Raw genomic sequence first — 11,149 nt, 5'->3', positions numbered from 1 at the left:
GCCGGTTGAGCTATAGGCGCCGAGCCGAGATCTGTATTGTTAAAAGTCAGGTGTTGGTAGTCAGTAGCAAGGGCGGGAAGGGAGCACTGGAGGCCGTGGGAGGCCCGGGGAAGCCCCAAGGCACACCCAGAGTCTGAAGCAGGCCACAGAGGCTCAGGCTGCTACAGAACAGCACCACCTGCAGGGGAGAGCAGGAGCTCCCGGCCAGGGAGGCTGCCACACACCCTCCACTTTAACAAGGACGGCGAAGTCCTGGGACAACCTCCTGAGCTTGGTCTGGGACATCTGGCTAGAAATCTATGAAAACTACCACATAATAGGATAAGAGAGGAGGAAAGAAGCCCCTTTCCCGTGGATTATTATTTTAGATGCCCTCGTGGGATGTGTAGCTTCAACAAAGCTCAAATTATATTTTTATGAAAAGGCATTACATTATTTCTGTGTATTACACAGCAGGTCCCTTTACTTTTTGGAGAGTAGCAAATCCAGCTTCTTTGTATAGATTTAGAACTTACCTAAAGATTTCACTTTTTACTTCATAGTTCTTAGAAATTTAAGGGGTATATATTGCCTGCTTTCCTCTGCCTTTAGCGCAAGCAACATATATATCACGGTGGACTTTTTCTTTCTTAGATCTAGTAAAAAACAGCAACTACAACAACAACAGTTTTTTTTAAAGAAAGAAAGGGATTAAATATTTTTTTCTCTAACATTTTCTTGATGGTCGGGAGCTTTATCCATGAAAAGATATAGTTCTTTGTTACCTGTGTGAAGCAGTACCCAGCCTTAAAGTAGTTCATTTCTGTTAATGGCTAGAACAATGAATACTACAATAGTATAATTGTTTGGGCTGCTTTTAGTCTCACGACCAGATGATAGAATTCAAGGACTTGTTACTTATTATGTGTTATTACTTGATGTACTGATAGTCATTTAAAAACAAAGACTGTTGTACCAAAAAAGAAAAAGAAAAAAAGAAATCTCCTAAATGTTCACAGATAGATTAGTGGATAAAGACATTATGGTATTTACAGACAATGGATTACAATTCCGACTTAAAAATGTTTGCAATGACAGTGAAAGGAAGTCTTTGGGAAAGCTGGGCCACTTCACACTTGATACAGCAATCTCTAACACCCTCTTTGTCACCACTGAAATACTTGCAGACCGGGCATTTCAGATTAGGAGGTCTGGGGTGGGGCTGTGCAGGGCTGGCCTCAGCTAACAGGCAAGCAGAAGACCACCCAGGGGCCAAAGAGCTCCAGTGGATTGCTGCCATAGGGGAGTGTGACCCTAGGCTTGTCAAATTATTTTACTTCCTCTCCCCCTAAAATTAGAAGCCTGGATTTGTATGTGAGGTTGTCCACATTTTTAATGTTGGCCCAAATTTATACAACATTGTGAGGGTCAAACAATGCCTGTTGCCATATTAGACTCGCTGGCTGCTCATTTTCTTTTCTGTTCTTATAGAGATAGGGTCTTTTTTTTTTAAACAGAGTCTTGCTTTGTCACCCTGCATAGAATGCCACGGCACCATAGCTCACAGTAACATCAAGCAATCCTCTTGCCTCAGCCTCCTCAGTAGCTGGGACTACAGGCATCTGCCACAACACCTGGCTATGTTTTTTAGTAGAGATGGGGTCTAGCTGTTGCTCGGGCTGGTCTCAAGCTCCTGAGCTCAAGCAATCCACCAGCCTCAGCCTCTCAGGGTGATGGGACTACAGGCATGAGCCATTGCACCTGTCCAGAGATGGAGTCTTGCTATATTGCCCAGGCTAGTCTCAAATTCCTGGCCTTAAGTGATCCTCCTGCCTTGGCCATCCAGCGTGCTGGGATTATAGGCATGAACCACTGTGCCCTGCCTGGATGTCCATTTCCAATGTCTCTCTTGGAGGTGAAGGACATTGGGTCTGGACCTAGATGATTTGGGTTTAAATCCCACCTCTGATGCTTTCTGGCCAATTATTTATCACTCACTATTTCAGTTTCCTCTCTTGTAATATAGGGCTCATCATACTCTCAGCTTTTGAGAATTCTCATGATGACTAAATAAAATACTATGAAATATGGATGAGAAAGAGCTTAGTACAGTGCCTGGCACACAGTAATACATGTCAATTCTTGTTATAACACTTGTTCAATAAGCTGTGTCATTCTCTTAGGTTGGGCATCAATACCTCTGTCTAATTAGGTACATGTAAGAATGGAATTGCCCTTGAGAGTTAAATGAGTTAATTCTCGTGAAGCTTTAGAAGGGTCCCTGAAATACAGTAGGTACTCAGTAAATGCTGGTTGTCATGATTATTCTCTGCCATCTGGCTGATTCCTGACAGCCCCAAGAAAAAAGATCAGTAGGAACACTGCACCCTGTTTTCAACTCACACGTCAGGCAGACCAGGGCGAAGCGGATGAACAGGTCCAGAGGTAGTGCCCAGCGCTTTGGCACCTGGGAGACGGCGAAGGGGATGATGATCTCTGCAGGGACGTAAAACTGCAGGGCGTAGGTGCACAGGATGCCGATGATGTAGAGGAGCTTGACGGACAGGTACAGCCTGCAAAACACACCAGAGTGCTGCTCTCCAGGGCCACTGTGCTCTGACACCAGCCTCCTTGGAGCATCAACCTCTGACCTTGGCACAGTCCCATAGGCCTCTGTGTCCTCATCTGAAAATGATGGAGAAGGACCTTCTAAGAGTCACGAGGGAGTCACACCACGGTACACAATAAAAAAAGTGGGACATGATGGATTTGATGGAAACTGCTGTAAGAGTCACATCTAAATGAAAAAGAAAAAGAATCTTGCCCATGGGAATATATAGCACTTCCATAAAGTACTATCATCTGATGCTCAATCTTGGATTTTAGGAAAGAGGGGCTCAGGACAGATACTTTGCCTAGGGACACACAGTGATGAGTGGCTCAGATCAGAGTTCATGCATCTAAAAGACACTAGTCCTTAGTGATCTCTGTCAGTCTTTAGGAATTCTCTGGTTTCCCCAAAACTCATGGCATGTGACAGACCCTCAACAGATGCTTCTAGTTGGTTGAGAAAACTGCAGAACCCCAGAAGGGACAGTTTATACATGGCGTTGTGTGGAGGTTGGTGGGGTTGGGAGTGGCATAAAAGGAGAAACAGTGTCACTCGTAGGGCTCGAGCTATGGGCAGAGAACATGTTAGGTTTCAGCGGCTGTTGAATTCTATCAAAGTTTTCTGTGACCTATCAAGATACAACTATCTTTTAGTCCACTAATGTGATAGATCCATTTGCATCTAAATGTGTACGTGCCATTGTGTACACACGTGTATGTGCTAAATGTGTAGCCCATTGCTTGAAAAGGCTAATTTTCACATTTCTGTTTCTTGCACTAATCTTGCTGCTTGCAATATCCTTTGTAATCTGTTTTAATTTGTCCAAATCCCACTGATTTTTTAAAATTCCCCCTTTTTTGAGCAGGTACCACATGCCAGATGCTTTTAGACTTGGCCCAACTTGATCCTCATGACAACTCTGCTTTGTAATCAAGGAAACTGCGGCTCAGAGAGGTGAAGAGAATCATCTGTGACCACAAGCTAGTAGGTGGTGCAGCTGGGACTTGGACCCAGGGGTATCACAGCTGTCCTTGTTTGGATGGAGCTGTCTTGTTGGACAACAAGTTTCCCTGTTGTCCCCTTCCGATGTGATTTCTTTCCTCAGAAATCCCTGGGGCCTCTTCTTTTTCTGTTCCGTGTTACATCTTGTGGACATACACCATCCATCCCTCCCCATTCCCACTGGATCACGAGCTGGTGAAGGTAGCAAAGCTCCAGATAGTCTACTCAGGCCAGCACCATCCACACCTCCACGGGTCTAGACTAGCAACTGCTCATAATCAGCAAGCAGTAAATTTTTGATGAATGGCATTTATCATCTCAAGAGAAAAAGCCCCAGTAAGGCAAATTAGGCCCTTTAGTGACTGACCACTTAAAAAGACAGAGGCATCCTGTCATTAACAACATGCCCCCCTCCCCACCCCATGGGAGAAAAATGCTGCATGATGCAATGTGGATTCATATGCCCATTTAATATATGGCATTGTTGAAGTCTGCGGCAACTGTTGGAGGAACTGGGTATATCTGAAGGTATAATTTTTACAGATTCCAACAGTCTTCCTAACTTGCTTTTCATTTCACACTTTTTCATCCTTGCTACTCTGATTTGAGGGGTGTACACCATTGACTATAGTCAAGTAGGATTTGGTAACAAGCCTTGGTAAACGTAACTGAAGTGTGGCCACACTGAATGCTGTGTCTCTTGTCCTATCCCAGTGCCCCCTCTTCTCTCCTTGGGTGACCAAGGACTCTAACTTCTGCCCTCTCTTCTTAAATCATGTCTTCTTCACACTCAGATGTCAAGGACTAACTGAATTTGGGAGGTTGTTGTTGAAGGAGGAGCTTCCTGGACAGAGCATCTGGAGACCAGGGTTCCATTGACAACTCTGCTTCTCCCTGGGATGCTCTCTAGACCTTGGCTTCCCAGCTGTGGAAGGGAAGGAAGTGACCTACACATTCCACCCCCTCCCGAGTCCCCAACCCCTGAGAGCCCATGGAGGTACCAGCAGTTGGGCAGGTTAAGGGTAATGCTGGCCTTGATGTCCTCTTCAAACCGCAGGTAGCCCAGAGTCCCAATGCTAGTGTACAGGATAGTGATGATGGACATTCCCAAGGACAGGATGGCTGGGAAGTGGCGGGAATCCTCCATCTTGTTTTCCAGGGGCAGAACCTGCAGAAATATCACATGGTAAATAAAGAGGAGAGAGAGAACTGTGAATATAAAGAAGAAAGACATCCCACTTTCTGTGCATACCCAAAAGAACTGGGAAGCAGGGACTTGAAGAGCTGTTTGCACACTCATGTTCAGCAAACCAAGCAGCCATCAACAGAAAATGGATAAACAAAATGGGGTATATCCATGCAATGGAATATTATTCACCCTTAAAACAAAGGAAGTTTTAAGAAATGCTACATCATGGGTGAACTCTGAGGACATTAAGCTCAGTGAAATAAGCCACTCACAAGGTAACAGATATTGTCTGATTACATTTACATGAGGTACCTGGAGAAGTCAGTTTCATGAGGCAGAATGGTGGTTGTGAAGAACTGGAGGGAGGAGGGGATAGGGAATTACTGTTTAATGGGTAGAGTTTTACTTCTGCAAGATAAGAAGAATTTTAGAGATGGACAGTGGTGATGGTTATGCAACTATGTGAATGTGCTTAATACGGTGAACTGTACACTTGAAAACAGTTTAAGATAGTAAGTTTTATGTTAAGTATATTTTACCACAATTAAAGAAAAAAATGGGAAAAAATGCAAGAAAGAAAAGCCTGGAGTCACAGGATGAGCCCTGGACCATTAACTTCTGGGAAGTTCCTCCAGTTATATACCTCAACACCCCAGGGCAGCCAGATCTGGCCATAGATACATCTTGTTTGGTCAGCACAGTCTGTTAGACAATTGAGTACAAATGCCTTTAGCCACATTCTTCTCCCATTCACCAGGCCCACTTCTCCCCCTCCCACTGACTCACACCTAATCTTCCAAAGGCACTGAGTTTATGACCCCCAATTTTAGTTCACTTCACATCACTGCACAAGTGGAGGAAGCTGAGTTCTAGGCTCATAGGTGGCTGGAGACAGTGGGACTGGAGCCTCCTGGGTCCCCCACCAGTCCGTTTCCCCACACCCTAGCTTCTCACTGTACTGTTCTCAGAATCCCCTCCAATGCATACTCTGCTCTAAGAGAATCCAAGTGGAGCCCCGGCGGCCTCTTGGGCCTACTGAGTATTTGAAGGTCTCTTCTGTCTGTCTTCAGAACCAACCCTCTGGTCTCATGTCACATTCTTTCCTCTCAGGCTCCTATTGGCTGAGATATCACCCCACTTCTGCTCCTTATTCAGGCTGTGTGCTAAGTACACTCTATATGCACATCTAGCTGATCTGTGCCTCAGTTTCCTTATCTGAAGACAAGCACAAAACTGAAACTTACCTGTTAGAGTTTCTCAGAGAATTACATGAACCCTATGATGGTCCAGTTAGGCCTTAGTAAATCTCAGCTGTTATTATTTTACTGTTAATATATTATACTGTGAAGACCACAAGTCTCTCAAGTTGGTACTTGTATAATTGGTATTTTACAGATGAGGAAAACAAAGCTCTGAAAATGAAGTAACTTGTCAAAAGTTATAGAGCCTGAAAGTAACTGGCAGATCCAGGGCACAGACCAAGACCGTCCTCCACGTCCGAGTACTTACTTCTATCTACCCAATCTTGCTTATACTCCTATAGTGGGTATGTTTATTACTAAACAGGAATGTAGCATCTTTTCCTTCTTACTGCTAAATCCTCCTCTATATTGTGTGCACGTTTTCCTCTACCCCCTGCCTATGTAATTGGAGAGTGTGCGAGGGCAGTGTCACGTTGGGCTAGGTTAGGTCTAGTTGCAGCGGGTGCCCAGGAAAATGTCCAGGGATTAAGCGGGGATTATGTGGTGAGCAAACATGTATTTTTCAGCTTTTGCAGCTTGTAATAAATTTTGGTTGCATATATTCTCCAGGCCCAAAATGGTCTTTTTATAAGACCAGATTGAACTAAGTAGCTGGTTTCTTCTTTCTTTCTCTCTCCTTTCCCCTCACCACAATCAGACAATTGGAGATAAGTGGTTGTTGGCATAAAGTGGAAAGGTCCCTGTACTGGGAGTTGGATGTACTGGATTTCAATCACATCTGCACAGTTCCTAGCTGCTGCCCTAGCCCAAGTCTCTTTCCCTTTTTGGGAACTAGGATCCTCTTCTATAAAATTGGCAAGTGGGCTAGAAGATTGCTTTCAAACTCTGATACTGGTCATCACTAGCACATGGTAGGTTTTCAATAAATAACTTATTGAACGAATACAGGGTGGCCTAGTTGTCTATTTTAAATTGCACAAAAACTTTACGGCCAACTTTATGATAACTGTATTAACATCATTTTTATAGTTAGAGAATTAGGGTTACAGAGATCAACCATGGGCGAAACAAGATTCCAGCACATTCTGCCTCTAGTTATTTGCTCAACTGCTACACTCTTCCTTTTGCCATGAGTATCCCAAATTCTAAAAACAAAATATTTCCAGTTCATGAAGCGTGCTCTCACTGATTACAACTAAAAATCCTGGACAGAGTAAATGAGGCGGCTATACCATATTCTGAAACGTAAATAGCAGCAGCTTGACTGGGGAAGGAAACCAAACTCAGAAAAAATGACTGCGATGGCAGTGACTTTTCTGCAACAATAAAAAAATAGCCAGGGGTTGTGGTGGGTATCTGTGGTCCCAGCTACTTGGGAGGCTTAGGCAAGAAAATTGCTTAAGCCCAAGAGTTTGAGGTTGCTGTGAGCTATGACTCCATGCACTCTACCCAGGGCAACAGCTTGAGACTCTGTCTCAAAAAAAAAAAAAAAAAAATTAAAAGCTTTTGTGTACCAAAGACACTATCAAGAAAGTGAGACGACAGCTTACAGAATGGGAAAAACTATTTGTGATTCATTTATTTGATAAGGATTTAGTATTCAAAATACCTACAAATTGCAAATGGAATCAACCTAAGTGCCCATCAATTAAGGAGTGGATTAAAAAAATGTGGTGTATGTATATATCACATATACCATAGAGCACTATGCACCCATGAAAAGGAATGAAATAGTGCCTTTTGTAGCAATTTGGATGGAACTGGAGACCATTATCCTAAGTGAAGTAACTCAGGAATGGAGAAATAGATACCATATATTCTCCCTTATAAGTGGGAGCTAAACGAGTATATATGATCATAAAGTGGTATAATGGATGTTGGAAACATCCCATTAGTGGGAGTAAGAGGGATAAAAAATTACCCATTTGGGTACAATGTACACTATTCTGGTGACATATACACTAAAAGTCCTGACTTTGGCGTGATATAATTCATCCATATAACAAAAAATATTGTACCCCTTAACTCTGTTGAAAAAAAAAATAAAGTTATTAAAAACAAAAAAATTGAAACACTGGAGAGTTCCTTTCAGCCCCACTGTGTGAACCAAGGAAAGGGGCTAAAGAGGATGTAGTGAGAAGGCCTAATCTACAGTCAAAAAGGGAATCCTCATCAGAAACCAAATTGGCCCCATTCCCCCCAATCATATTATACACCACATATGTATCTATCTAGCCATTTTTTTCTATCTTATAATTCAATAACAAAAAGACAAACAACCCAATTACGAATGGGTAAAGGACTGGAACAGACATTTTTCCAAAGAAGATATACTAATTGCCAACAAACAAATGAGATGTTCAATGCCATTAGTCATTAGGGAAATGCGAATGAAACACTACTTCACATTTAATAGAGGGGCCATTAAAAAGAAATTCAAAGACCCAAAATAAACCACCACCAATAAAACCCAGAAAATATGAAGTGTTAGCAAGGATGTGGGGAAATCAAGACCCTGATATCTTACTATTCACTGGTAGGAATATAAGTAGTACGGCCGCCATGGAAAGCAGTCTGCCAGTTCATCGAAATGTTAAACAGAATAAGTGTATGACCCAGCAATCTCATTTCTAGGTATATAATCTCAAAGAACTGGAAATAGGTGTTCAAACAAAAGTTTGCACACGTGTTTTTACAGTAGTATTTATAATAGCTAAAAAGTAGTGGGTGGTGCCGGTGGCTCAAAGGAGTAGGGCGCCAGCGGTGGCGGATTCAAACCCAGCCCCGGCCAAAAACTGCAAAAAAATAGAAACAATCTGATGTTCATCAACTTATGTATGAATAAACAAAATGTTGTATATCCATACAATGGAGTAATATTAAGTCATGTAAAGGTATTAAGTACTGACACTAATGTGGATAAACCTTGAAAACATTGCTAAGTAAAAGAACCTAGACACCAAAGGGCACATATTATATGATTCTATTTACATAAAATGTCCAGAATAGACCATTCCACAGAGGCAGATACCACATTTGTGGTTGCCGGGAACTGGGAGCAGGGAAGAATTAGAGTTTCTGCTAATGGGAACAGGGTCTCTTTTGGGGGGTGATGGAAATGTTCTGGAATTAAATAGTGCTGCTAATTGCACAATATTGTAAATGTACTAAAAGCCACTGAATTACGTGCTTTAAAACGGTGAGTTTCGAGGCTTGCGGGTTCGAACCCAGCCTGGCCAGCTAAAACAACAATGACAACTGCAACAAAAAAATAGCTGGGCATTGTGGCTGTGCCTGTAGTTCCAGCTACTTGGGAGGCTGAGGCAAGAGAATCGCTTGAGCCCAAGAGTTTGCAGTTGCTGTCAGCTGTGACACCATAGCACTCTATCCTGGGTGACCGCTTGAGACTGTCTCAAAAAAAAAAATAAAATAACACAGTGAGTTTTGTGTTATATGAATTTTATCTCAATAAAAAAGTAAGAGGAAGGGAAAAGATATGTCACATGAAAGAAAGCTGGAGCATTTATACTACATGATTTTAAGACAAGGCTTTTGTGATCAAGATAGCATGGTTTTGGTGAAAAGATAGACACATTGATCAATGAATTATTGTAGGGAGTCCAGAATGACTATATGTCATGACCTATATGTATATAGGTACATATACATATGCCAATGAACTTTATACAAAGATGCACAGGCGATTCAGTAGAAAATGGATAGTCTTTTCAACAAATGACAATGGAACAACTGGGCATTGTAGTAAAAAAATAAACCTCAACCTCTCAACACTTTCAGTAAAAATTAACTCAGATTTCAGATCTAAATATGTAACTAAAACTCTAACGCATTTAGAAGAAAATAGAGGAGAATATTTTTATGACTTCGGATTAGGCAAAGTGTTTTTAAATACATCACCCACAGCAGGGTCTATAAAAGAAAATTTTGATAAATTTGACTTTATAAGGATTAAAAACTTTTGCTCTATAAAAGACAGTGTTATCAGAATAAAAAGTCAGTCTAGACTGAAGAAAATATTTGAAATTACATATCTGACAAGATGTTTGCATTTGGAATATGTAAATAACTCTTAGAACTCAACAACAAGAAACCAACGATCAGTTTGTAAAAATTTTGCAAAATATTTGAACAGACATGTCACCAAAGAGGACATACAGATGCCAAATAAGCACATCAAAAGATGCTCAAAATCACTGGTCATTAGTAACATGCAAATGAAATCACAATCAACTACCACTACGCACCCATTCGAATGGCGGAAATAAATACTCATGATACGTAAAAGTATTAGCAGCTGCAGAACAAATGGAGCACCATGCGTTCTGGCGAGAATGCAAAATGCTACAGCCATTTTGAAAGCTGTTTGGCGATATCTTACAAAGTCAAAGATACACAGATATGTGACCCACCAATCCTAGAGAAATGAACACTTAACATTCATACAAAAACCTGTACACAAGTGCTTATAATAACATTACTAATAATTTCCCCAAACTAGAAACAACCCCAATATTCTTCCACAGGTGAGTTGATAAACTGTGGTCCTGCCCAGACAGTGGACACTCTGCAATAGAAAGCAACAAGTTATTGATCTGTGTCACAACAGGGGTGCCTCGAAAGTCCATTAGGCTAAGGGAAAGAAGCAGTTCTCCAAAGGTTACATACTGTATCATCTCACTTGTCTGACATTCTGGAAAAGAGAAAATGACAGAGGCAGAGAACAGAAGCTGGTTGCCAGGGGTTAGCGGTAGAGGGAGGAGTAGCATGAGGAAGAATCCTTCTGTATCCTCAATGCATCTATATAACTCTGTGCGTTTCTCAAACCTCTCAAACCTTAGGGGAATGTACACAAAAAGTGAATTTTTTGTGTACATTTGTATGTTCACAATATGTAAATTGAAGTATTTTATACTAAAAAATTAAATATATAAATTGCATAAATTTATATAATTAAACAATTATATAAGCAGCACTACCCTTCCTGAAGTGTGGAAGTGGATACTATATAATAACCTATTGTAAACATATAGTACTTTTCAGCTTAAAACTTCCATTTAGGCTCGGCGCCTATGGCTCAACCGGCTAAGGCGCCAGCCACGTACACCTAAGGTGGCGGGTTCGAATCCCCAGCCCGGACCCGCCAAA

At 41.7% G+C, this 11,149-nt stretch overlaps 1 protein-coding gene across 1 annotated transcript in view; it reads right to left on the bottom strand.

The window, feature by feature from the left end:
* Positions 1–11,149, bottom strand: part of SLC36A2 (solute carrier family 36 member 2) — a 30,732-nt gene that overhangs the window by 2,675 nt on the left and 16,908 nt on the right. The window contains exons 8-9 of the mRNA XM_003782026.2: positions 4,594–4,760; positions 2,383–2,552 (exon numbers count right to left, since the gene is read on the bottom strand). Of these exons, the coding sequence (XP_003782074.1) occupies positions 2,383–2,552; positions 4,594–4,760 (337 nt within the window). The remainder of the gene's footprint in view (positions 1–2,382; positions 2,553–4,593; positions 4,761–11,149) is intronic.

Source organism: Otolemur garnettii, unplaced genomic scaffold (genome assembly GCF_000181295.1).
Source record: "Otolemur garnettii isolate 467f Iridium unplaced genomic scaffold, OtoGar3 scaffold00003, whole genome shotgun sequence".
In the NCBI taxonomy this organism is placed as follows: Eukaryota; Metazoa; Chordata; class Mammalia; order Primates; family Galagidae; genus Otolemur; species Otolemur garnettii.
This window is presented reverse-complemented; position numbering and strand designations above follow the sequence as displayed.